The sequence below is a fragment of the Oncorhynchus mykiss genome, chromosome 7 (genome assembly GCF_013265735.2).
Source record: "Oncorhynchus mykiss isolate Arlee chromosome 7, USDA_OmykA_1.1, whole genome shotgun sequence".
NCBI classification, from domain to species: Eukaryota; Metazoa; Chordata; class Actinopteri; order Salmoniformes; family Salmonidae; genus Oncorhynchus; species Oncorhynchus mykiss.
The window spans coordinates 42,912,032-42,939,876 of record NC_048571.1 but is presented as its reverse complement, the minus strand read 5'-3'; the positions used below and the strand labels follow the sequence as shown (position 1 = coordinate 42,939,876).

General features: G+C 42.3%; 3 protein-coding genes across 3 annotated transcripts; 1 reads left to right on the top strand and 2 right to left on the bottom strand.

The window, feature by feature from the left end:
- Positions 1-4,628: 4,628 nt before the first annotated feature.
- Positions 4,629-6,894, bottom strand: rbp7b (retinol binding protein 7b, cellular). Its single transcript, XM_021609317.2, has 4 exons — positions 6,557-6,894; positions 5,415-5,593; positions 5,071-5,172; positions 4,629-4,971 (listed from the first exon to the last, which is right to left on the bottom strand). Exons 1-4 carry the CDS (start codon positions 6,627-6,629, stop codon positions 4,918-4,920), a joined length of 408 nt encoding a protein of 135 aa, XP_021464992.1. The 5' UTR covers positions 6,630-6,894; the 3' UTR covers positions 4,629-4,917.
- LOC110527801 lies at positions 6,845-10,628 on the top strand. The gene is made up of 6 exons (XM_036983273.1): positions 6,845-7,293; positions 7,690-7,752; positions 7,877-7,956; positions 8,359-8,489; positions 8,620-8,686; positions 8,798-10,628. The coding sequence occupies exons 1-6, from the start codon at positions 7,211-7,213 to the stop codon at positions 8,875-8,877; spliced, it is 504 nt and encodes a 167-aa protein (XP_036839168.1). The 5' UTR covers positions 6,845-7,210; the 3' UTR covers positions 8,878-10,628.
- Positions 9,243-16,330, bottom strand: LOC110527799 (GDH/6PGL endoplasmic bifunctional protein). Its single transcript, XM_021609316.2, has 5 exons — positions 16,177-16,330; positions 13,433-14,108; positions 13,207-13,324; positions 12,807-13,076; positions 9,243-12,544 (listed from the first exon to the last, which is right to left on the bottom strand). Exons 2-5 carry the CDS (start codon positions 14,081-14,083, stop codon positions 11,196-11,198), a joined length of 2,388 nt encoding a protein of 795 aa, XP_021464991.2. The 5' UTR covers positions 14,084-14,108; positions 16,177-16,330; the 3' UTR covers positions 9,243-11,195.
- Between the last annotated feature and the right edge of the window lie 11,515 nt (positions 16,331-27,845).

Below are 27,845 nucleotides of genomic sequence, written 5' to 3'. Positions count from 1 at the left end.
ACACTACTCAACACTGCAGCCCAATCAGAACAGATCAACACTCAGTGGTTTAACCTCCTCCTCCCATCTTCAACCTAAAATAATGGCCCTAAACATAATCAGTTAACAGTTTACATACTCTAACATTGAAATCTGGGATACAGTGCCTTGCGAAAGTATTCGGCCCCCTTGAACTTTGCGACCTTTTGCAACATTTCAGGCTTCAAACATAAAGATATAAAACTGTATTTTTTTGTGAAGAATCAACAACAAGTGGGACACAATCATGAAGTGGAACGACATTTATTGGATATTTCAAACTTTTTTAACAAATCAAAAACTGAAAAATTGGGCGTGCAAAATTATTCAGCCCCTTTACTTTCAGTGCAGCAAACTCTCTCCAGAAGTTCAGTGAGGATCTCTGAATGATCCAATGTTGACCTAAATGACTAATGATGATAAATACAATCCACCTGTGTGTAATCAAGTCTCCGTATAAATGCACCTGCACTGTGATAGTCTCAGAGGTCCGTTAAAAGCGCAGAGTGCATCATGAAGAACAAGGAACACACCAGGCAGGTCCGAGATACTGTTGTGAAGAAGTTTAAAGCCGGATTTGGATACAAAAAGATTTCCCAAGCTTTAAACATCCCAAGGAGCACTGTGCAAGCGATAATATTGAAATGGAAGGAGTATCAGACCACTGCAAATCTACCAAGACCTGGCCGTCCCTCTAAACTTTCAGCTCATACAAGGAGAAGACTGATCAGAGATGCAGCCAAGAGGCCCATGATCACTCTGGATGAACTGCAGAGATCTACAGCTGAGGTGGGAGACTCTGTCCATAGGGCAACAATCAGTCGTATATTGCACAAATCTGGCCTTTATGGAAGAGTGGCAAGAAGAAAGCCATTTCTTAAAGATATCCATAAAAAGTGTTGTTTAAAGTTTGCCACAAGCCACCTGGGAGACACACCAAACATGTGGAAGAAGGTGCTCTGGTCAGATGAAACCAAAATTGAACTTTTTGGCAACAATGCAAAATGTTATGTTTGGGGTAAAAGCAACACAGCTGAACACACCATCCCCACTGTCAAACATGGTGGTGGCAGCATCATGGTTTGGGCCTGCTTTTCTTCAGCAGGGACAGGGAAGATGGTTAAAATTGATGGGAAGATGGATGGAGCCAAATGCAGGACCATTCTGGAAGAAAACCTGATGGAGTCTGCAAAAGACCTGAGACTGGGACGGAGATTTATCTTCCAACAAGACAATGATCCAAAACATAAAGCAAAATCTACAATGGAATGGTTCAAAAATAAACATATCCAGGTGTTAGAATGGCCAAGTCAAAGTCCAGACCTGAATCCAATCGAGAATCTGTGGAAAGAACTGAAAACTGCTGTTCACAAATGCTCTCCATCCAACCTCACTGAGCTCGAGCTGTTTTGCAAGGAGGAATGGTAAAAAATGTCAGTCTCTCGATGTGCAAAACTAATAGAGACATACCCCAAGCGACTTACAGCTGTAATCGCAGCAAAAGGTGGCGCTACAAACTATTAACTTAAGGGGGCTGAATAATTTTGCACGCCCAATTTTTCAGTTTTTGATTTGTTAAAAAAGTTTGAAATATCCAATAAATGTCGTTCCACTTCATGATTGTGTCCCACTTGTTGTTAATTCTTCACAAAAAAATACAGTTTTATATCTTTATGTTTGAAGCCTGAAATGTGGCAAAAGGTCGCAAAGTTCAAGGGGGCCGAATACTTTCGCAAGGCACTGTATATACCCCTGCCCCCACTCATCCACTGACTGGATCCTTTGAGCCATCTGTATATATCCTTAAAAACCGATTACCTATATATCTATATATCTCTCCACACAGTCTCAATTACCTATATATCTACATATCTCTCCACACAGTCTCACGTCCTCACCCCATTCTCTCCTGCCCTCAATCATGTCCACATCTACACTTGGTTTTGGAAACAGCCATGGAGGAACATTCTCCAAAGCAATTGCCTGCCCTGTTTCTCTCTCACCCAGTCCATATTCTACCACCTTCTGTCCGATTGTACACCCATACGCCCTCTGCTTACCAACTCCTCACTCCCAGCATTCCCCAGTTGCCATGACTGCAGGGTGTCCTTTTGAACTCCCTTTTAACCTCGCCCAGTACGCTAATGCAAGTTTGTCCTGCCATATCTTCAGTGGCAGTTCCCCATCCACCTGCAATGTCACAACAGGTGTCATCCTGAATGCACCCACACACAATCTCAGGGCCCTTGACTGTATCCCATCCGGGCGCTGGAGTACAGTTCTGGATGCCGATCCATATACAAAGCACCCATAATCCAAAGATGACCTGATCAATGCCTGGTACATATACAAGAGTGTTTTTCTATCCACCCCTAATCATATCCTGCCACTGCCCTCATGAGGTTCAGCAGCTTTCTACCCTTCATTTCAATATGCTTAACACGCCTCTTACACTTAAGTCTCTCATCAAACCACATACCTAAATACTTAAACTCAGACACCCTACCTATATCCTGACTGTATATACACTGCTCAAAAAAATAAAGGGAACACTTAAACAACACAATGTAACTCCAAGTCAATCACACTTCTGTGAAATCAAACTGTCCACTTAGGAAGCAACACTGATTGACAATAAATTTCACATGCTGTTGTGCAAATGGAATAGACAACAGGTGGAAATGTTAGGCAATTAGCAAGAAACCCCCAATAAAGGAGTGGTTCTGCAGTTTGTGACCACAGACCACTTCTCAGTTCCTATGCTTCCTGGCTGATATTTTGGTCACTTTTGAATGCTGGCGGTGCTTTCACTCTAGTGGTAGCATGAGACGGAGTCTACAACCCACACAAGTGGCTCAGGTAGTGCACCTCATCCAGGATGGCACATCAATGCGAGCTATGGCAAGAAGGTTTGCTGTGTCTGTCAGCGTAGTGTCCAGAGCATGGAGGCGCTACCAGGAGACAGGCCAGTACATCAGGAGATGTGGAGGAGGCCGTAGGAGGGCAACAACCCAGCAGCAGGACCCCTACCTCCGCTTTTGTGCAAGGAGGAGCACTGCCAGAGCCCTGCAAAATGACCTCCAGCAGGCCACAAATGTGCATGTGTCTGCTCAAACGGTCAGAAACAGACTCCATGAGAATGGTATGAGGGCCCGACATCCACAGGTGGGGGTTGTGCTTACAGCCAGACGTGACAGTCTGGTGACGACATGGAGTACGTTCTGCTGCCTGAACATCCTCCAGCATGACCGGTTTGACTGCCATTAGGTACCGAGATGAGCTCCTCAGACCCCTTGTGAGACCATATGCTGGTGCGGTTGACCCTGGGTTCCTCCTAATGCAAGACAATGCTAGACCTCATGTGGCTGGAGTGTGTCAGCAGATCCTGCAAGAGGAAAGTATTGATGCTATGGACTAGCCCGCCCGTTCCCCAGACCTGAATCCAATTGAGCACATCTGGGACATCATGTCTCGCTCCATTCACCAACGCCACGTTGCACCACAGACTGTCCAGGAGTTGGCGGATGATTTAGTCCAGGTCTGGGAGGAGATCCCTCAGGAGACCATCCGCCACCTCATCAGGAGCATTCCCAGGCATTGTAGGGAGGTCATACAGGCACGTGGAGGCCACACACACTACTGAGCCTCATTTTGACTTGTTTTAAGGACATTACATCAAAGTTGGATCAGCCTGTAGTGTGGTTTTCCACTTGAATTTTGAGTGTGACTCCAAATCCAGACCTCCATGGGTTGATAAATTTGATTTCCATTGATAATTCTTGTGTGATTTTGTTGTCAGCACATTCAACTATGTAAAGAAAAAAGTATTTAATAAGAATATTTCATTCATTCAGATCTAGGATGTGTTATTTTAGTGTTCCCTTTATTTTTTTGAGCAGTGTATTTGCAGCCTAACATCTTTAACCTTCCTTCTAGAATACACCATAAAGCAGGACTTGGCCACAGGCATCCTAAACCCCTGTGTTAAAGGTCAATCTCCCACAGCTTCTCGCATCTTCCTCATCAAATATTTCACATTCCCATCTCTCTTTCCATCATCGGCATACAAGGCCAGACCCACTCCCTGTCCCTTAAATATGTCATCTATCATCAGGGTGAACAACACCGGACTAACCACACACCCCTGAGGAGTGCCATTGTTCACTTCAAACCCCATTGACAATTCTGACCCCACCCTCACCCGTATGACGCGATCGAACAGGAAGTCCATGATCCAGTTATACAGATGCCCCCCAATGCCCAATGCACTCAACTTGATCCCTTGAAGTTCTTTCCTCGTTGTCCATTGTTGTTGACATTTTCTGCTGACACTGTCATGTTAGCCAGCTAGCTAGCTAGAAACGTTAGTGGATAGCATACATAGCAGCTACCACACCGGGGAATACACTTCTTCACCAGATGATATTTAAAACAGAAAACTACAGAACATGTACAATTGTTTCTAAAGTAATGGGCTTGTTAACATGTAACCATCTTTATGAGAAATCTAATTGCAGTAAACTTGAAAAGTTGGATGGTGTTATTCAATCAAACCAATGGGCCTACAGCACCACCTGCTGGGTTGGAGTATTACAACATGATACAATACATTTGAATTATGGTCCAGTGCTTTATTCATGGTAGTGGGTAAATCACATTTATTGTAGATAATCATGAACTATTAAGTCACTCAAAAATAACAATACAATACAAATCCTCAATGCACATCAAGCATATGATTACAATTGCTATTTCTATTAATGATGTTAATATGTTTTCTTCAGATTCTTGGGCTACTCAAAGCACGTGTACCATGAGCATATCACATTAGTGATACATTTATGATTGAAGCATATTTAAAAAATATAAGGTTGCAGAAATATTATGGTGAAAGCATGGTCAAGCACTCTTTTTATAAATTTGCTTGCAGACTTTATCCTCACAGGTGAGTTCCTATAAGAGAGAGAAACAATGCAAAACAGTTATGCCTACTAATGCTTTGTCAATGTCACCAATGTAGTTAAAACGTAGATATGAGCACATGCAAAATACCAGATAGAGCTCATTTCCTTCTATCCAGTGCGTCCACCCTCTGTTCTTCTTCTCTCCCTTCTGAACGCACACTAGTTTATCATGGTCCCAGTTGACCACCGTCTGTTATAAAACAGAGCGTTTTATCAAAATGTGCAGTGTAGGCCATAACTTTCAATCACCTGGGAAGTAGCTGCAGCTGGCTTGAAATAGGCATATGGATAGCTCTGTTACATGTTGCTCTAATGAATCCCACAGTTCAATAAGCAATTAGGAGCAACATAAAAAAAAAATGGTTGTAATCATCATGATAATCATGACATCAATGATAAAATACCATCGCCCTTCGGATTACACGTGTTTACCTGGACTTTTCTGTTATCCATGGCTTTGGTCACCTCCTCGAACTCTTCCCCAATCTTGAATGAGACTGTGTAGTTTTTGAAGGTAGTGAGTGTCTTGATGGTGAAAGAATCACTGTCTTGTTCAATCACTTTCTGAGGCTTCAACATGTTTGCAATCTTGCGTGTTGCAAAATCAATACCTGTGGGGAAATAAATTATGCATGTGTTACAAATACATCCAAAGAGACTGAACATTCCAATATATTCTCAATAGGCTACTGGTGAGCTGTGGTATGAATCCTAACTCCAAAGACAAGTTTTTCTTTTACAAATTTGAATTCTTCAGAATGTCTTTCGAAAGAAGGTGACATTCATATTGTATGAAGTTATCATTCATTAGCCCGGTTGCCATCTCTTTTCAGCTATTACGTTCCACTCCTTGGCATTTCTGTTAGGCCATCTCTTTTCAGCTATTACGTTCCACTCCTTGGTACTTCTGTTAGGCCATCTCTTTTCAGCTATTACGTTCCACTCCTTGGTACTTCTGTTAGGCCATCTCTTTTCAGCTATTACGTTCCACTCCTTGGTACTTCTGTTAGGCCATCTCTTTTCAGCTATTACGTTCCACTCCTTGGTACTTCTGTTAGGCCATCTCTTTTCAGCTATTACGTTCCACTCCTTGGCAAGTCTGTTATTTGTCAAATGAGTGTCAAGGAGTGGAATGTTAGCTAAAAAGACTGCCAGGCTAAGAATTCATAGCTACTGATGAAGACAGAAGGAATTGACATCTGAAGTAATTCTGACACAAGTTCCCTCCATGTGCCCCCCATACATAAAAAAAAGGAATCATAGAGATCCAGACAATACAAATCACATACATTTTATTATCTACACCATTCAAATTTGTGTTTTGAATTATGGACAGAAAAGGGAAATTAAAATTATGAAATGTTATGGCTTTGAAAATGTATCTAATAAATTAATCAAAGAAAATGTATTTCAGTGTAATGAATCTGCACACTGCCTAATGTCATTACGCATGAATGAATTACCAACAGCTAATGAATATTCAAGAAAATAGGCCATATTAATGCAATCAAAGTCACTTGCCTAAAAACATGAGAAAATGTGTGCTTCAATAAACAAGTAAAGAGAGAACTTACCAAGAGCAACCATGTAACCTTCAAAGTGTTCATTACTAGTCATGTCCCATGTGCCACTGTAGTCGATAGGCATGGTGAATCCTCGTGTGGCACTGTAAAAACTTCAATTGAAAGCAGTTGTTAAATGAACCGATTTAAAGTCTCTGGGATGTGTTGTCCTATGGCGTGTTAATATAGGGCAGGGGTCATCTTTCATAGTTGGTAGCTATTTTTGGACAATAGAGTGGAGAGAGTAGCCCAGTGGAGGGCGGAACATTACTTTTTGCACAATTATATGACGAAATAACATTTGAGATAAGCGCTTGCAAATAGAATAGGCTGTAACGCATGTACACACTCTTTGGTTGCTCTCTTTCCAACAATGTAAAGGGCCACTATAAATGAGAGTGATATGCAGTTTCATTCAAGGTCGTTAGAGCGCGCCCACAATCAAAAACAACTATAACCCCAGTTTGTTTTTTATTTTTTACGGTAATGTTCGGTTGAGGAAATCTGATCCCTATAGGCAGGCCAGTGAAGGCCACGCATGGACCCACCAGGGTATCTGATGCAACGCGTGGCTGGGGGATTATTTTCACAGTAGTCAGAACTGGAAAGGATGTGTCATCAAAACCCATCAACTCTCACTTCTTTGCCAGAGTTTCTTCAAAATCGATGCTGACAATGCTACATTACGCCTTAGTATACATGGCATATCATACCAGCAGATGGCTTCCAAGGAATGAAAGGTTAAAATTGTAAGTTTTGGAGATGTAACGGTCGAGTCACAGAGCCATAGAGATTGGGTCTGAGTCTAATTTCTACCCTGTGTCTATGATAATGATAACTAGTTAGCATTCTACTTTTGTTGTTGACTTTTTGTGTCAAACATGATCTGATGGTGATTTCTTTTTATTTTCTTTCTGTACTATTAAATGCACCATCCGAAGCTGTCAAGACTAGGCTTCACTCTATATCTGTTATCTACTTTTGTCTTTCATTTCTTTTGCCTGCATTCTGCAATTCAGCTTTTAGCTGAGAATGTGTACAAAACATCCTAACTGATAATAAACCCTTAATGTATGTTTTCTATTCGTGCCTTATTCTAAATGAGCATGAATCTAACTCCAGTGTTATAAACGTTTTATTTTCAGTCAAATTATTAATGCAGTCTTTGTGGCACTAGTTCTCATCCCTCAATTGTTTGTGCTAACCAGGTAAGTAAATGCAAACGATACAATATGTCAATATTTTTCTACTAAAAGCACATTTGAATTCACTTTGACTGCATGTTACATGTGTACTATGTTAAGTTTCTGATTGAGAGTTTAAATCCCTCAGGCCCAAATCCTCTAGATACTGCCAGCAGCCTCTTCTGAACAATCTCACTGCCTTCATTATCATGTCCTTCATGGCAACAGGTAGGCTAGAGAACATCTACTCATAAATATAAAGGGTTGTACATCCTGTTTTGTAAACGTGTCTTGGCAACTATTTCTAATAGTTTTAATGGGGTGTGCTCCTCGCAATTGTTTGACTTTTGTGAAAGGCCATGTTTGATCATGTTATTTTAGCCAAGATCATACGTTGATTTGATTATGATGAAAGACAGATGGCAGTAGAAATGCGCTTGATTCCTTCCCATCTTCCCCACAGCTTAATCTGATTTGAATATTGCGTCTCATTGCAACAATGTAAATGTATGTATGGAGTATGTATACACATTTTAGTTATTGGAAACCACTTATCACACATCTACAAATGGTAGGAGACACAGGTTCATTGGCACCGGTTTGACTGTTGAAACTCTGCCTCCTGACTAGGTTTTGCAGTAACATTCACACTGATAGACCCAGTGCCCCAAAGCTTCAGGGCAGCCTACCATGGGTTTGGACTTGTATCTTTTGTCCAGGGACTATGCACCATCGCCCTGACTCTGACTGCACAACAGTGTGTAAGTAGCATTTGAGAATATCCCAATTGTTCAAACCTAATAAAATGGTTGGCATTATGGTATGGTCAAGAGGTTTTAATGCTCCAATGGAAATGATGCATAAAGCATTTGAATATTTCTCCATTCGCAGGCGAAAACAACTCCTGAGCTGTACTATTTGTCCCTTATTCTATCATTGGCTTGTATCCTGAGTACAGGTAGGCCTTCACCACAACATATCCTCTAATCTCTCTGATCCAGGCACATCATCTTTCCTGCAGTAGTAATAATGCACATATTACAGAACTGATGCTTATGTTTCTTCTCAGCCTTCTTCTTGGTGAAGGGAGGATTCTGGGTAAAAACCAATAGGCTACCCAGGCCTTGCCAGAGAGGGAACAATGGCTAACTAGTCCAACCAGTATACAGCTGCTCCAGGTTGCAATTAGATATGCGCCATAGACCCATCCATCTATAATTGATGCTGTTTCCAGGCTACCACCAGCAAACGATACTGTTGCACAGTATGGTGACTAGTGTAGTATGTAGTGAATTTACATGTCCCATTTCCTTAATTTGATACACTTGAAATCAATCGGTGTGCATATGTCTATTTGCATTCATTTACTCCGTTTTGAGTGTCAAATGAACTATTAAAATGGCTACCACTATCATCAAGGGGCATATACATTTTTCAAGTACCCAACGTTTCTGCTTAAACATTCCTTCGTTTGAAATCGCACAGTTAAAAAGAAATAATCTGTGCAGAAAGGGTTGTGAAAGCTGTAGTTTATTTCCTTGTGGTAAAACAGTGATTAACTGTTACATTAATTCCATGTGTGTACAGTGTGTAGAAAAATGGTGTTTAGGTCCCCATATGTATAAAAATAAACAATTGTAAATCATTTATTCATAGACTGTTTGAACCTCAGAGTGATAAGGAACAAACCACACTTTCACTTACAGCATTCAGAATAATCAGGTGCTATAACATTTGTATGTGCAAACATCAAAGTGAAACCTAATTACATATTTTTCCCAGGTAAAATAACCTTCAGCTAATACATATATATTAACATACACCTGTCCGTAAAATGAATTAAGGCAACGCAGTGAAGCGGTTGAACTAAACTTCATCAACCCATTTTAAAATCCATTTCAATATCCTAAAAAAAAAGGCCCTTTACGTAAGAGGAACTCCTAATTCAATCCACAAATAAAACATCTATGAACTCAAGTTAGTTACACACTTTCAAATCAAATGTTGTGCAGTGAGCAGATCTGTGTGAATGCCAGTGAAGAGCGTCTCAAATGAGTAGACTCACAGTATCAAAAAAAAAATAGTTTTGGAAGGTCACAACGTAGTTAAGCATTTCACTGTACTTGTACGACATCTTGTAAGCACCATTTCACTCACATTAAGAGATTCTCTGATACTTTTTGTATACATTTTAGCCAGTAGTTCTGAAAGTAGCCAAAAGTGGTCCCCGGAAATTGCATACAACATAACACATGTGCACCACGTCATTGCTCATTCTCTCTTTCTCTGCTGTGTCCACTGAGAAGTTGGGCCCACCCTGCAACCTCATTGGATAATGCCGGCCAGGCCTCTTGCTAGCTGTCACTCAAATGTGAGGGGCTGAAGCTCATTGGCTAGGACTCAAATTGCTACGGGGCTGGCCCAAGAGGGGGAAATGTAGGGAAATTAGCACTGCACAGGTTCAAGAAAACAATCACTTTCAAACTAGGGATTTTGTGGCTATCTACAGACACATACAGCCCAAAGCGAGAGGTTTAAAAAAAAAGCATTTCTAAGTCCCCAAAGTACCGGAGCATGTCTTTAAAAGAGGAAGTATTAGGAACTACTGGGCTGGCTCATAGGGGAGAATACACACAGGGGGTCAAAGGCTGTGGAAATTGTACATTTCACATAGATATCAAATAATACATTAGATAATTGTGTTTTTATTTGATTTTTTATCCACAAGCATAGATTAAACCAAAGGCAGCAATGGATCATAATATGCTTTTTTATGTGATTTAAATGTACTGGACAGTACATTTTGCATTTTGATTTCAAATTGGCATTTAGGCACAAATACAATGATACATGGCTATAGATTACATTATCTGTCGACCATAGGAGCAAAAGGTTCAAATCCATTTACCATAGGGGCATATTTGATTGAATGAAATTTGAACCAAAATTGTTGGTCTTTCACAGTTTAAAGTCCCCTTTCAACAATACTATTCTATGCTGGTTCAGTGTGGAATGGGTAGCTTTATGTGAAATGTATACTGTTTTTACAACTAAATATAATAGTTATTCAGATCATGAGTAATGATTAAAGACGAACAAACTTCCATATCCACTTGGCTTTCCTGAGATGTCCATTTGGTAAATAAACACACATACACACACACACACACACACACACACACACACACACACACACACACACACACACACACACACACACACACACACACACACACACACACACACACAAACCCCTACATCCTGTATATTGAAAAATAAAATATATACCAGTATACCATATGTACTTCCATACTTTAAGGTGCCCAGAATCAACAGAACCTTCATCATTACTTTACATTCTTGGTCAAAATACAGCAAAATAGTAAAATTACAGCAAATCATTCATTTCCAATTAAATGTACATTGTTTCATTGCTACAGTATCACAGAGCCAAAAGCAGCTGTTTGCTATCCTAAAAGAGCATCATAGTCTATGTACCATACTAGCCTGCCACTGGTGGGCCGGACACCAGTGATGGGCCACTTGTTTGGGTTGTCCTTAACTCGGCTGAGCTGGGTGACCAGCTCATGTTTGCTCTTACCCATCACCAGCACACCTACTTTCTGGGCCTGGTTGATAGCCCTGAGGGTGAGGCTCATACGCTGGTGAGGCTTGGCTGGGCTCTCGGTGAGGGCTACCAGACAGTCCCCATGGGCGTCAAGCTTGCTGCCTGGGAAGAGGGAGGCGGTATGTCCGTCGTAGCCCACTCCTAGAAGGACAAAGTGGAAGCTGGAGGCATTAACCAGCTGGTTGATGTCTCTCTCATAGAGCAGCGCTCCACTATCCTCCTCCACACACAGCCGCTGGTTCATCTGCACAGGCATGGGGTGGATGTTGAAATAGGGCATCTTCACGTGTTGGAGCAGGTGGTCGTGCAGGGTGCGGAAGTTGGAGTCCAACTCTGTGAGAGGCACGCATCGCTCGTCCACCATCCAAACGTGGGTGTCCCTCCAGGGGAAGGAGTAGTGGTGTCGGGCCAGCCTCTGGAACAGAGCTAGGGGACTGGAGCCCCCGGAGAGGGCCAGGTGGAAGCGGCCACCCTCCCTTACCGCTTTCTCCGCTGAAGCCTGCAGGTCTGCGGCCAGCCGCACGATGAGCTCCTCGGGCCAGGCAGAGACCATTTCAGCGCTGCGGTACTTCCCCTGCATCACTTGGAAGCTCTCAGCACCAGACCCGCCCATGTGATCTTGGGGGATCATGACAACAGCCTCGTTGGCGAAGGTCACCTCCCGTCCCAACAGTTTGAAGTCCAGCATGTTGCCATTGTCCGCTCCCCCAGGGTACAGGCGGGGGGAGGTTTTGGCCAGACCGTGCAGGAGAGGAGTCCAGAAACCCCAGGAGGCCAGCAGGTTCTCAGTACTGATAAAGCTGTCCTTCCGGCCTTGGAAGATGTGCGAAATTAGTTCTGCGTAAGCCTCTCTCTGCACCGTTGGTGTCAGCACATAGTAGTCAGAGATGGGCATACCTAATACACTGACATCTTTGTGTTCCGTTATCTCCTTCCACTCAGTGTCCATCAGGTCTGGCTTGAACAGGTTCTTACTCACAAGAATGGCTGGGTACTGCAGAGTGCCGTGGCCAAAGTAGAACACAATCTGCTTAGGCTTGCAGTGGACGCTGTTATGGCTCTGGACACAGAAGATGTCATTCTTGAACAAAATGCGAGCATAGCCTAAGCGCTCATCCAGCATCTTCCCTGAGGTCAGGATGATTGGCATTTTCTCGTACTGGGCTATGTCAATATGCACCATGATACCTGAAATAGAAAAACAAAAAGTATGTTTCATCACTGAAACCCCCCCGAATAATCTATGTATCGTATCTTATCTATATGGCTATCAAAAAAAAAAAAAAGAAAAAGATGCACAAAAATTACAAAAGTGTAACTTGAATTTACTGATTACCTGTCATATACTAATAACTAGGGATGTCAATACAAATTCCTCCTGTTATACTGCAGCCAACTTTTTTTTATTCATGCACAGGCTCAAAGCGAAAAACTTTCTCATGTCACTTACCTGCAAAGGTGGGGGTGAGGCTGTAATACTCCTTTGTTTTGTTCAGTTCTTCCTGTACCTCTAGATTGTAGTTCTGGTACTGACCAATGGTGGCACAGTTCCTGTCCAGGTGCTGCAAGGCACTGAAGATCTTCAGCTTGTTCCTGAGGACCTCCTTCACGTCGCTCAGGTTGGCTGGGAGCCCCATGGTCAGAAGGGTCATGACCTCAGTCAGGTGGTTCTGTATCACGTCTCTGATCACACCGTACTGGTCATAGAAGGGAATACGACCTGTGACAAAAGTAGGGTAAATCAAACACCTCATGACAGGTGATGTTACTGGCACCATCACAGTCTTATAGATTGGGTTACTACACATGCGTAAGCGAACATTCATATTTTTTCTGGGACCACACAGTACCTACGGCATCCAGGGTCTCCTTCAGTACAATCTCCACTCTCTCAATGTGGTGCTTGTTCCAGATAGGATCCAGGTGCTTACTGTTTTCCCTTCTGAATGGCAAAATCTTAGAGACAACCTTTTGAGTACAAAAGCAAACAATAGAATTCAAACAAAGATCTGCCTCACGGGCAAAGTTTTCTGTTTAATGTCTACGGCGGACTGATAAGGGGGCCTGGTACATCACCTGCTTCCCTAAATAGTGGTCGATCCTGTACATCTCCTCATCCTTGAGGGAGGTACCCAGTTGAGTGGACAGTAGTTGGGCACTACTGAAATCATGGCCAAACGGCTTCTCCAGCACCACCCTCAACCACGCCCCGTCGGTCGGTCTGCAGCTGTTGTTGATCCTTTCTGCAATGTCCGCATAAGCGAAGGCTGGCACTGACAGGTAAAACAGCCTGCCGGCCTCCACTATGCCCTCCTGCGTCAGCTGCTCTGTCAGGTGTTTGCCCAGGGCCTGGTAGTCCTCTGAAGTCTTCAGCTGCCAATACTCTGCCAGCTTCAGAAACTGCTCCTTCACCAGGGCACAGCGCTCCACAGACAGCTCCCGAGGGCAGACCACTCCCTTTAGCGCCTCAAACAGGAACGGCGTGGCCTTATCCTTGGGCAACAGGCCTCCGCCATAAAAGGAGAAGCTGTAGCCGCTACTCACCTGGTTGGCGTACAGATGGAAGAAGCCCTGCCACAGGTACTTCTTAGCCAAGTCACCTGTACCTCCCACTATGACCACTGACACGTGCCCCACCTTCGGCGCTCCCTTGGTCTCCTTGGCATAGCCTCTCTGGGCACACACAGTGGCCAGGAGCAGCAGTGTTGCCCACACAACTTTCCACATTCTCTGGTCCAACACAGATCAGCTCCTACAGGAGAGAGAGACAAAGCAAGACAGATCAGCAATAACTTCAAATGGTGATTTACAGACTTGGTTTGGATTGCTAAGTATTCAGTTGTTATTAACCCATAATCACAGTGGCTGATTCACTGGCTTAAAACACACATTGGTAGCAGTCGTGGATTGGTTTTCTGCCAATGCAAGCAGGATTTCTGGGAGGCAGCCTAGCCTACTTTTAATACTGTGGCATATTTGGTTTGTGGGTGGAAATGGTCAGCTCTTAGCTATACCAGGAACTACAACATATGGACACCACAACCTTCCTACATGTCTGTGTCATAGATAGATTAAGTCTTTATTTATTGTGGAAGAGGCAACTCCTCTGTCAGTAGATAACAGGCCAATCCTGTTCTCTACACATTTCCGCATTCATTGTATTGTGGTTGAACCTTTAGGCCTACATGTTTTGGGTTGAAGGTTAGAGAGAACAAATCAATGGAGAAACACTGGTTTCTAGATTGAACCCATTCAAAGGAGTAAAGTCAACATTGACAAGATACACAGAAGAGGCATCTACCGTAAATGGTTTGCGTAACTTTACCGAAACATCTGAAATCATAGTCTAGTTTTGATCAAGTTTACACAGCAAACAACAAAGGTCATTGCCACTGAATTCTCCTGTGAATCATACTATTGGTATGGATGGACACTAACAGTTTTAGCTGATACATGACAGTGAGTCAAGATTTGGGAGTTGTGCTATCCCAAACCACCAAGATTACAGCTCTGGCTGCAGGATGTTGACCTACCTGCAATGTTAATGTACAATAGCCAAATACATTTTTTAAAATAAGGATTAACATAGGCTGGGTCACTCGGTGTGAACATAAATGTACTTTTTCAACTTTGGGTAACCAAAGCCTTCTTTAAGACACTTTTGAAGTTGCAATATGTAACTTTTGGGGAGACCTGACCATATTCACATAGAAATGTGAGTTATAGATCTGTAATTCTCATTGAAAGCAAGTTAAAGAAGTGGTAGATATGTTCTATGTTCCAGTTCCTATGTTTTTTTTTTTTTTTGCGTCTTACTTTCAGTTTTCTACACCAGCTTCAAAACAGCTTGGCCCCTAAAACTTTTACAGATGCACAATCGAGAGCATCCTGTCGGGCTGTATGACCGCCTGATACGGCAACTGCACCACCTTCAAACGCAGGGCTCTCCAGAGGGTGGTGCGGTCTGCCCAATGCTTCACCAGGGGCAAACTAACTGCCATCCAGGACACCTACAGCACCTGATGTCACAGGAAGGACAAAAAGATCATCAAGGACATCAACCACCTGAGCCACGGCCTGTTCACCCCGCTATCATCCAGAAGGCGAGGTCAGAGAAGGTGCATCAAAGCTGAGACAGAGAGACTGAAAAACACCTTTCATCTCAAGGCCATCATACTGTTAGATAACTGTTAGATACTGAACTGTTAGATACTAACTACTACACTGTTGGAGCTAGGGACACAAGCATTTTTCTCCACCCGCAATGACATCTGCTAAATATGTGTATGTGTACCAATATAATTTTATTTGAAATGATTTAACAAACCCCTTCTGTCTAGTGTCTTTATCCACTTCATCCAAACTATAGGATAGGCATTGAATAAGAAATAACAAGAAATAATAGAAATAAAAAATAATATGGATGCTATTTCCTACAATTATTCCATTTAGTCTGATAAACCAAAAAATGTACAAAGAAAAGACCCCTCAAATACGATGCACTTGTCATGAAGTGTCCTCTCTCCCGTAGCTTATGGCGTTGCAATATGTCACGTGAAAGCCCCTATTGAAAACCATGTGCGCTAATGTGCATGGCCATCACTATCTATACCCATACAATAGGTCTGACAGTTCCACCTGCTAGCTGTATTATAACTTTAGCCACAGCATGCCGTTGATGCATACAATGTTACCCAAACAAAAGCTTTTCTGTCCATTTAAAATCACAACAAAGTCCGTTTCTATACCAAATCCCTCTCACTCGAACTATTCAATCGAACCTAGTCTAAATACTAACGTTATATGGAATTGTGGCGTACCTGTTCCCGCAATTGTCGAGTTCGACGAATGGTCGCATCGTTCAATATTTGTGTCAAAAGATAGACAACGTCCTAGAGCAGAGTCACGTGACAGCGGAGGCTAGAGTGACACATGCGCTTCGCGATAAAACCATGGGGGCGTCTGAGTGGCTTTAAGCAACCGAGTGTCGACAAAAGTGGGAGATGTGAAGTTGGGGGGAGGTGCATCTGTGACAACCGAAAGTCGGACACTAGTGTGGTTTTCAAACAGCAAGGCTCAGATCGACACGGCAACTGTTACCATTGTTTTATAAAAGTGTCTCTTTATAACGTCGAAATAAACATATCTACACACTCAGGCTTCTGAGGCCTTACTTGAGACGTTTATCCAAAACCCCCATTCATTTTTCCTGTAGGCTTTGTTAGTGCCTACAAAATAAATCGCAATTACTATTTATCTCTTATTTGTAGATAGACCTTTCTCTCGTTTCCGGGTTGCCACATCTGTTTTGTGAAATCTGTATCTGTTTAAGGCGTATGGTCAGGGTTGCCATGTGTGCAGTTTTCCTGAAATTGGTCTACTGGTGGGGAGAGTTGGAGAGATGTGTGAGATTGAGAGCGTTGCAGCAGGCAGCTGAGTCACGTAAATTTAGATTCTTAGTATTATTATTTTTTATTACCAATGTAGAAAAGTCTGTATACATACAAGAAGTACATAAATAGACAATGATAACATATGCTAGGGGGTACAACAAATGACAAATTATACAAAGACCTTAAAAGAAACACACATATTGATTCTTTTAACAGCTTTCTTATTAGAAGAATGTAAAATGGTCTTAATGTACTGCTCAAATTCCTTATAGAAAACACGGAAGAGTGTTTTAAGACATTTTGCCATTAGCACAATTAGATTTATGAAGTAAAATAGTTTTTCTTTATCACGGTTAAGGAAACCGAGCAGAACATTCTCCCATAACAAACAAAAGTAATCAAGAATATTAACAATTCTAAAACTGAATATCTTTCCATAATTGTTTTACATGTAGACAATGCCAAAATAAATGTGAAACCGTTTCTGGATGCTCAACACAAAAAGTACAATCAATGTTAATGTCCTTTTTGAGTTTCTTCAGGTAATGATTCGCAGGGTAATACTTATGGATCATTCTGAGAGACCTCTTTGGCCTTTTTAACAAGCAAGTATTTGTGTGGTAATAACCAGACTTTTTTCCAACAGATATTAGTGACCAATGTATTCCAGTAACTTGTGACATAAGGAATGGATACAATATCCCTTTGAAATAAAGCACGTATAGATCTGTTGTTCTGACGGAGCAAGGATAAACATATTTTCCCTATTGGAAAGTCAACTAGATTAAGCGAGGGTAGGTCAAGGTGAGGTCTGGCTACACCTCTAAATAACATGAGAGTTCCGGATGGAAGCGGAGTCACGTAAATGAGAGGAGACAGAGCAGCAGCGCCCCACGTCGTGACAACTTTTTATCAATTGTATCTGAAACCTCGCACTTTCAAATCAGCATTTCCACTTCCTCCAGAATATTGCTGCTAGCCAATGTGACTAGCTACGCTGATGTTGTTAGTTAACTAGAAATATAAAGTAATTTGGCTATCCAGGTAGCCTAGTGGTTAGAGCATTGGCCCAATAACTGAAAGGCTGCTAGATCGAATCCCCGAGTTGACAAGGTAAAAATGTGTCGTTCTGCCCCAGAACAAGCCAGTAAACCCACTGTTCCTAGGCCGTCATTGTAAATAAGAATTTGGTTTTAACTGACTTGCCTAGTTAAATAGAAATCTAGCAATATGTTGAATAATGTAATTCACCCTCACCTAACTAACGTGATGTTTGATGCCAGCTAGCCAAATGTTTAGCTTGCTAGCTAAACGGTTAGCATCGTCGCTAGCACAACAGTCTAGCTAGAGTCCTAACCTTGCTTGCCCTAACATTGGCTATATTAGCTAGCGGGCTAACCATACACATCAGACTACAGGTTTGATAGGATGTAGCGTTAGCTAGTTAGATATAACAGTAGCATTTAAAGGGCCGACTGTTCTGAAACATTTGTGTAACATCAGTGCAAAAACAAATGAAGGATCCAACGATATTGATGCTTCATGTCGTGTCTGACTACTGCAATATGTTACCGCTTGTCCCAGTGCCAGCTATCAGCAACAAACCCCGCCGAAACCAGCTCCTTATTAGCAACTGACTTTTGTATATATATTTTTTACTGGATAACACGCCGAAATCCAAGTACCCCTGACTGCAGTGTGCAATTTGGGCCGGGCTCAGTTTGAGCAAGCTACTGATGATGCAGTGAACAATATACTTGTTATCCGTGTCATGTACTGTTAAAATTGTGTTGATGAATGTTATAACTTTGTAATTATATTATTTAATTGAACATAAATATACAGTTACTACCTATCCTGAGTTATGCCATTTATTTTCCTCATGAGAATGGAGACAGACTATATCATATAAACATACTGACAAGCTGAATGGGCTTTGTACATTAAGTTATACCAGCTCCAGTAAAGAGATCAGCGACTCAGGTGACTGTAGTTCTTTAGGGGTTGTGATGCGGTCTTCCCCGCCTATCCCAATTACAGTAGGGAGGGGAACGGTTCCTTTAAATGTTTTGGCGTGCCTCTAGGGTGTCCCTTAGAAGATCTGCTTCCTCTAAGAAAAAGGAATAATTAATATTAGGAGTAGTGCCTCATTGGGTGATCAAGAACAATTACACCCCACTTTCACAATACCACCATGCAAACAAAAGCCACTATTACTAAAGGGGTTTTCAGTGATATCTATAACTACTCAACAAGTCATCACAGCTATTATATCTTTCCATACATCAAGCCTTCAGCATTACACACAGTAGACTACATACCCAGCTCACAGTTCGCCGTGCATTTTGTTTTCAGTATAGTCTACTGAGAAAACAGATTGTGGTCATTAAATAATGTAACGGAAAATCTAGGGATGTGTGTCAAGAATGCCTCTTACTTTATCTAATAGCCTATACAGTACCTGATCCTGCAGAGCTGGATGCTGATGTGACATGCTGTGACTTCTTGGGGGGGGTGGGGGGAATCTTCTACATCATCCTGAAATATATTGGAGGGGGGGGGGGGGGGGGGTTAAGTCTTTAAACATTGGTTTAAGACTATGCCACTCATCATATGACACCTACATGTAGTGTGTTTTTCTTTCAACCTCTTTTTCAGACCATAGTGAGTGAATGACATACATTCAATATGAAAATATATTCAGGTCAGTCTGGCTACAGTAATACAAGTGATTTTAAGGATGCAAATTAAGTTTTTATAATGTTCAAGACTTACGGCATGGGAACGTTCTACAGGAGAGGTGAAATAGGCACCACCATTGCCTTATTTGCTGCATGTTTTCCTTTGATAAAGAAAATCACAGTCGGAAGGGGATCCTAAAAAAACATACCCACTAGTGATGAGAATTTCATAATTTATACATACTTCAGTGAAATTACACTGCTTCCATTGCAATGTACAGAGCGTACATTAAGAAAGAGTAGGTTGTTAAGTTTGATAGTTATAACAATAATAGTAAATAATAATAACCCCCCCAAGGAATATATTTCTGGGTGTAGAAGACATCCCCCACACAATAAGTCACAGCATGTCACATCAGCATCCAGCTATGCAGGAGTTTGATGTATGAATTCTGTATTTAGTCTACAAATTGTAGGAAATAAGTCCCAAAAAGTGTGAAGAATAATAAACAAGAAAAAATACGAGCAATAATAGTGTGCTTTGCATGCTGCAAGCACAGAAATAACTTTTCATCTTACCATCAAATATATATGTATATATATGTGTATATGTATATATGTATGTATATATATGTATGTATAATAATACACATATATATATATATATATATATATATATATATACACACACACACACACACACACACACACACACACACACACACACACACACACACACACACACACACACACACACACATGTATATATATACATACATATATATATGTATATATACATACATACATACATACATACATACATACATATATATATACACACACACACATATATACATATACACACACATATATATTTTTATCTTAATTTTTTATTTTATTTTTTTAAATCAACGATCAAATCTATTACTTAACTGTACATTCTCAAGTACGCAAATTAGTCAAAATAAGATTCCCTCGTGAGTAATTAGCTGGCTCACGTGCAAATGGGAGCTAATTAAGGCTATACTATCATCGATGCGGTAGTTGGTTATATAAAAATATACCACTGCACTGGTATAACATGAATGTTACAAAGTACATTATGCATAATGACAGTCTCACTTACTTCCATGGTCGGTATTTTTATCCATTAGGTTAGGTTCGATTAAGATTCGCATTCGTTGACGTTGACAACTTCGACGTTTACCTCAACTTGGGTGATCTTGAAGGGGACGGGAAGGGTTCGCGTTTAACGTGTTTGACTCCACCCACATTGAGCCCAGCCCCGACGTTTGACCCCGCCCACATTGAGCCCAGCCCCGAACTGCACACGGCAGTCAGGTAATCCCGTAAATTTGACCCACCCCAAGGATAAACAAAACCGAGGGTGCAGCCATCAAGACCCACGCGTCACGCTATTGGCCATAAAATAGCCAACGCTTTCACCATCTTGTTCAAGGAAAAGCACAGTCTGCATGCCGCAGTACCGCGTTCAACAAAAATAGAGCTAAAGTTTCATAATTGACATTGTAAAAGAGAAACACACCATCAAATCAACATTTTATTGGTCACATACACATGGTTAGCAGATGTTATTGCGAGTGTAGCGAAATGCTTATGCTTCTAGTTCTGACAGTGCAGTATTATCTAACAAGTAATCTTACAATGCCATTGCATAGGTATGCCGCATTGCACTTCATGAAATCAAGAAAAAGCTGACCGAGGTAAAGACAGATTCAGGTTGAATATTCGACGGATATTCGCCTGTAGTTTTCGTTATGTCCACCAACAGCAGTTAGGGACCGTCAACATAGTGACATTTCACATTTTCCAAATTTCAATAGCTCTTTAACCATTACTCCTAAAACGTTCAAAACTGGTTCTAGCTAACCCGATGGCATAGACACACATTGAACACACTTTTTTCAGTTGATTTACATCATCTCGCACTATTTAAACTTTTTTTTTTTTTTTTTACAAAAAATGAAATTCAATAGCACCTTGGTCATGAGACCCACACACCTCAAACAAGGTTCATAATCTACACTCAGTGGGCCTAGCACAGCCTTTTGTTTGTCCATTTGCATCTCGAGTTTTATAATTTTTTAACATTTCAAATTTCAATAGCTCCTTAGTCATTAATTTGGTCAACTTTAGAATTTCAATAGCTTTTTGGTCATGTGACCTACTGACCCCAAACAAGGTTCAGAATGTACAGTACACTCAGGGGGCCTACACTTTGCACACCCTTTTATCTGTCCATTTTCTCACACGATTTTACATTAAATTTGCCTGCTGTGCCCCCGTGAAGGACAGTGTCACTCACACACTTATTCACTTGGGCCTTTGTTTGTCCATTTGCATCTCATGAGATTTGACGATCATTTTTAAACGTTTCAAATTTCAATAGCTCCTTAGTCTTATGACCTACAACCCTCCTACTTTCAGAATATCCACTGAATAGCCTTACATGTAGCACACATTTTTGTTTGTGCATTTTCATCTCACATGATTTTACATTCATTTTAAATATTTTTCAATGTTTCTAATTTCAATACCTCTCTGGAAATGTGACCTACAATCCTCCAAACTGCTGTCAGAATATCCACTGACAAGCCATATATATATATATATATATATATATATCACACCATTTTGTTGTAAATTTTTATCTCACACAATTTTACATGAATTTTTAGTATTTTTCAATTATTCTAATTTCAACCGCTCCTTGATCAGGTAACCTACTGACCTGAAACAAAGTTCAGAATGTACACTCAGTGGGCCTACACTTTGCACACCCTTAGTTTGTTCATTTTCATCTTACACGATTTTAGTATAGCTTACACCCTGGGATTTCTAAAACGTCTATAGTCCCTATGTCAGGAACCATGTGCCCCTGGTAAACCGAAACAGGCTCAGAGACTAAGTCCCTACTCCAACCTCCACAGTGAGTGCTACCCCCAGCCTCAGAGTCCGGCCGCCCCTGCTCGGACTCTGAGTGCCCCCCGTCTTGGAGGAGGCCTCCTCTTGCACCTGGTGACCCTTTGACTTCCGCTGCTAGTCCCAACCTGACTCACAGTCCCACCAGAGGACAGGCCCGGGCGGATGGGCGACCACCACCTATCCCCCTACCTATCCAGAGCCCAATGTCAATGTCTTACGCCTTCTACACGCCTGCCTGGGCTCTCTCACACTCTGTGTCTGGCCTCTGGACCTGGCCCTTCTGCGTGCACCTAGTAACCTGGGAATGTGACCTACAACCCTCAAACTGCTGTCAGAATATCCACTGATAAGCCATAAGTAAAGTAGGATGGTGGAGGAAGACGTCTTCCACCCCGACAAAAGCTTGGTTCGAGGGCTGACTTTAATTTGTTCGCAGCGAGTGAGCTGCTCTGCTACGTACGAAACCTTGACCCAGAATCAGGTCGTCTACGAGTGATTTAGCACCAGGTTCACCACAAAGATGCGGTGCCGCAGCAGGAGAGGGGCGGGAAACTCATCCGGCCGCACCCCAACCCCGTCACGAACGGTTCTACTCACCTGCCAGAAGAGGCAGGCTATCCTGGGTCAACCGAAGATCTGCGGCGCTACGGTATTGATACGTTTAGGGTGGATTCTGACTTAGAGGCGTTCAGTCATAATCCCACAGATGGTAGCTTTGCACCATTGGCTCCTAAGCCAAGCATATACACCAAATGTCTGAACCTGCGGTTCCTCTCGTACTGAGCAGGATTACTACAGGTGGGCAAACTCTTTGAATTTCATTAAGTTGACATTCAGTGATCCGTGCCCAATGGGAATCTAAACTTATTCTGTCCATTTTATGGGTCCGCAGCAAATTAATGGGCATGGATGGTACCACTCACATCAGATGTAGGCCTCCCTCCCGGGACAAGCTGGAAATGCCTCTCCCGACTTCGTAGGGCACAAGCCAGATCCATGCAATGCCCTATCACTGCGGGGCCAATGGTTTTAGTCTCCACCTCGAGTCTAGTGAGCGTAGAGGAGACTTCCCCACCTACAATGTGCGATGTCCCGCACTCAGGCAAGCCTGAGGCCTGGTAGTGTCAGCTAATGGTAAGGCACATGCCATCTCCACTACATGCGCCAAGGAGCATGTTGGAGAGCTCCCACATAGAATGTGTAGAGTCCCGCACCTGGCAGTGTTCATAACCGCTAAGCACATTCCATCTCTATTTTGTGCTCCACTGTTAGCGGATCCAGCCAAAGCAAGTGTTCGATTCAAACCTTTGCGGTTTATAGTTAGCTAAGTATACGGGGGACAGCCGTTGGAGAGACTCCCTCAACCAGGTGACACACAGAGTAGGGGTTGGAAGAGCCCTCCAAGGGCTATGGTACTATTTACCATCTTTCCTTTTAACCAATCCAAGGTAGTCCCTCTCAGCCGGACCAGGGTTTCGTTTGGTCTGAAGGCACCTTTTGCTCCAGTTTATTGCTATGTTAGGACCACCTGCTAGCAGGTGACAATGTATGGTTTGGGGTCTTCCGTATTCGACTTCACATTAATTCGGGAGGCGTGGAACCTTAATGTCCTGGGCTAAGGACTCCTTAATAGAGTCATAGTTACTCCTGCCGTTTACGCGCGCTTCACTGAATTTCGTCACTTGGCCATTCAGAGCACTGGGCGGAAATCACATCTCGTCAACAACCACCTTGCACCTTCACAATGCTTTGTTTTAATCAAACAGTCGGATTCCCCTGGTCCTCACCAGTTCTAAGTCAGCTGCTAGTCGTCGCCACCAACTCCCCACCGGTCCGCCTTCGGCCCGCCGACAGACACCACCCCTACACACCCCAATGAGGAGGTGAGTCCCAATGAGGAGGTGAGCCGGGTGACATGGCAAAGTTGTCTCAAAACAAGGTGAAATATGTCAAGCACGTGGAGTGATGATTACAACACATGCAAAGTGTTTGCTCTTGATAAAAACGCATATATACTTTATCTGCCTTAAACTAGTTTGAAAACTGTAAAGCGTATTTATGGAAAATACATGTTGTATGTTTCTGAACTATGTGCCATGCTGCCTTGTTGACAATATGACATGGTGGCGCAGATTCAAGTTCTATTTAAGCAGGGCGCTCCTCCCTCACCGTTTAAAATACACATGATCAGCAGATGTTATTGCGGCTGTAGTGAAATGCTTGTGCTTCTTTTTTTATTTAACCAGGCAAGTCGTTTAAGAAAATTCTTATTTACGTTTTTATCCCTGGGTAACAAATACGGGTAACAAATAACAAAACATTAGGAACACCTTCCTAATATTGTTTTGCACCCCCTTTTGCCCCCAGAACAGCCTCAATTCGTCAGGGCATGGACTCTGCAAGGTGCCCCCTATGGGCATGATGCCTCTGATTCCTGTAATTCCCAGTTGAGTTGACACCTATGGCCCTTGTCTTCTGAACGCCCATTCCTCCAACTCCTACACATGACTGCCCTCTGCTGGTATACTACAGTTATTTTGGATATCCACATGAACAATTTTGGAGCGTGGTTAATATGCTCGTAATTACGAGACTGATTAGAGCTGGAATCTGTGTAGTGAAACAGAATGTAAGCTCGGGAGACTTCCGGATGGTTGTATGAGGTTATCCTCTGCCTTTTTCTTTTGTTATAGAATAATAGATATAGCCTACAATACAGATAAAACAACAAGATTACAAAATAAAGTCAAATTGCCTGGCCTACATTGTATCATGATCCATGTCTTCTTACATACTAAAAAACGTACTCAAAATAGCCATACAGTGAATTCAATATTCTTTAGGAATTAGTCTTGGCTATCATGCACCAGAACAAGAAGGATACAACAATAAACTAAACATTTCTTGCACCTTTTCTGAACCTACTTATAAGATATTCAAATAAATTACATTTTTGGTTTCATATCCTGAAACATTTGTGGCTAGAACAACCCTTTCAGGTAAGTACTGCATCAGCTGATCAGCTGCCTCATGCCATCATTCAGTGCCTATGGAACCAAGAGCAGGTGTCCTTTTGGCTAAACAGCCAACTGTCTGTTCAGACCACAGTGTGTGTTTCCTTATGGGCCTTGGTTGTTACGTTTTTCAATACTTGCACAGTTGTTACCACATGACAATTTTTGACTTAGTAATCTAATATCAACCTCCCTGCACTACTTTGCAACTACCAGACTATGTTATGCAATTGTATCCCTGAAAGCTTCACATTGACTTTCAACCACACAAAGGCTACTTGACAGATAAGCCTACATTAAACCATATCAACACACACACACAAACAGCTGTAGGTCCAGTGGCCATTCCCCAGAGCCCTCCCAAGTAGGCCTCACACTGTGAAATGTAAACAGTAAACAGGACAGAGCTTCCTGTGTGTGTGTGTGTGTGTGTGTGTGTGTGTGTGTGTGTGTGTGTGTGTGTGTGTGTGTGTGTGTGTGAGTGTGAGTGTGAGTGTGAGTGAGTGGGCCCATGCAGAGCCTGCTAGCCCAGCTGTCGCTGCCATAACCCAGGACTTGAGAGGCTGAGCAAGCTCTGCAAGACACATGCTGGAGGGCCACTGTGTGCTATCACCTCCTCCTCCCAGGCCTTCTACCCTGCCCCTAGCTTCCTTCCTTCCCTTTGTTCAGACTTCAGGGCAGACATCGTCAAGCTGAGCACACCAACACATGCATATGAACGTGTGCTCTCATCTTTATTAGGCTCCCTCGGCCAACGCATATCACATTTACTACGTCTCTTTACCTACTAACATTTCACTTTCATTTGTGGTCTGGCTCCCCTTCTACATCCAAATACCAGACGAGGATTAAACAGATCTGGAGGCTGGGGCTAAAGCTGCAGTGGGGCAAAAAAAAAATGTAGTCAACCACCAATTGTGCAAGTTCTCCCACTTAAAAAGATGAGAGAGGCCTGTAATTTTCATCATAGGTACACTTAAACTATGACAGATAAAATTAGGGGAAAAATCCAGAAAATCACATTGTAGGATTTTGAATCAATTTATTTGTAAATTATGGTGGAAAATAAGTATTTGGTCACCTACAAACAAGCAAGATTTCTGGCTCTCACAGACCTCTAACGTCTTCTTTAAGAGGCTCCTCTGTCCTCCACTCTTTACCTGTATTAATGGCACCTGTTTGAACTTGTTATCAGTATAAAAGACACCTGTCCACAACCTCAAACAGTCACACTCCAAACTCCACTATGGCCAAGACCAAAGAGCTGTCAAAGGACACCAGAAACAAAATTGTAGACCTGCACCAGGCTGGGAAGACTGAATCTGCAATAGGTAAGCAGCTTGGATTGAAGAAATCAACTGTGGGAGCAATTATTAGGAAATGGAAGATATACAAGACGACTGATAATCTCCCTCGATCTGGGGCTCCACGCAAGATCTCACCCCGTGGGGTCAAAATGATCACAAGAACAGTGAGCAAAAATCCCAGAACCACACGGGGGGACCTAGTGAATGACCTGCAGAGAGCTGGGACCAAAGTAACAAAGCCGACCATCAGTAACACACTACGCCGCCAGGGACTCAAATCCTGCAGTGCCAGACGTGTCCCCCTGCTTAAGCCAGTACATGTCCAGGCCCGTATGAAGTTTGCTAGAGAGCATTTGGATGATCCAGAAGAAGATTGGGAGAATGTCATATGGTCAGATCAAACCAAAATATAACTTTTTGGTAAAAACTCAACTCGTCGTGTTTGGAGGACAAAGAATGCTGAGTTGCATCCAAAGAACACCATACCTACTGTGAAGCATGGGGGTGGAAACATCATGCTTTGGGGCTGTTTTTCTGCAAAGGGACCAGGACGACTGATCCATGTAAAGGAAAGAATGAATGGGGCCATGTATCGTGAGATTTTGAGTGAAAACCTCCTTCCATCACCAAGGGCATTGAAGATGAAACGTGGCTGGGTCTTTCAGCATGACAATGATCCCAAACACACCGCCCGGGCAACGAAGGAGGGGCTTCGTAAGAAGCATTTCAAGGTCCTGGAGTGGCCTAGCCAGTCTCCAGATCTCAACCCCATAGAAAATCTATGGAGGGAGTTGAAAGTCTGTGTTGCCCATCAACAACTCCAAAACATCACTGCTCTAGAGATCTCCATGGAGGAATGGGCCAAAATACCAGCAACAGTGTGCGAAAACCTTGTGAAGGCTTACAGAAAACGTGTGACCTCTGTCATTGCCAACAAAGGGTATATAACATAGTATTGAGATACACTTTTGTTATTGACCAAATACTTATTTTCTACCATAATTTGCAAATAAATTCATTAGAAATCCTACAATGTGATTTTCTGATTTTTTTTTTCTCATTTTGTCTGTCATAGTTGAAGTGATGAAAATTACAGGCCTCTCTCATCTTTTTAAGTGGGAGAACTTGCACAATTGGTAGCTGACTAA

Coding starts and splice junctions, on each gene's coding strand:
- LOC110527801 (XM_036983273.1), top strand. CDS start 7,211: ATGCTGACAATGCTACATTACGCCTTAGTATACATGGCATATCATACC. Junction 7,294..7,689: donor AGGAATGAAAGGTTAAAATT/GTAAGTTTTGGA, acceptor TTTTATTTTCAG/TCAAATTATTAATGCAGTCT. Junction 8,687..8,797: donor GGCTTGTATCCTGAGTACAG/GTAGGCCTTCAC, acceptor GTTTCTTCTCAG/CCTTCTTCTTGGTGAAGGGA.
- LOC110527799 (XM_021609316.2), bottom strand. CDS start 14,083: ATGTGGAAAGTTGTGTGGGCAACACTGCTGCTCCTGGCCACTGTGTGT. Junction 13,325..13,432: donor ACCACTATTTAGGGAAGCAG/GTGATGTACCAG, acceptor TGTACTCAAAAG/GTTGTCTCTAAGATTTTGCC. Junction 12,545..12,806: donor CCTCACCCCCACCTTTGCAG/GTAAGTGACATG, acceptor TTTCTATTTCAG/GTATCATGGTGCATATTGAC.
- rbp7b (XM_021609317.2), bottom strand. CDS start 6,629: ATGCCTATCGACTACAGTGGCACATGGGACATGACTAGTAATGAACAC. Junction 5,173..5,414: donor TGGATAACAGAAAAGTCCAG/GTAAACACGTGT, acceptor GTTTTATAACAG/ACGGTGGTCAACTGGGACCA. Junction 4,972..5,070: donor AAGGAAATGAGCTCTATCTG/GTATTTTGCATG, acceptor TCTCTCTTATAG/GAACTCACCTGTGAGGATAA.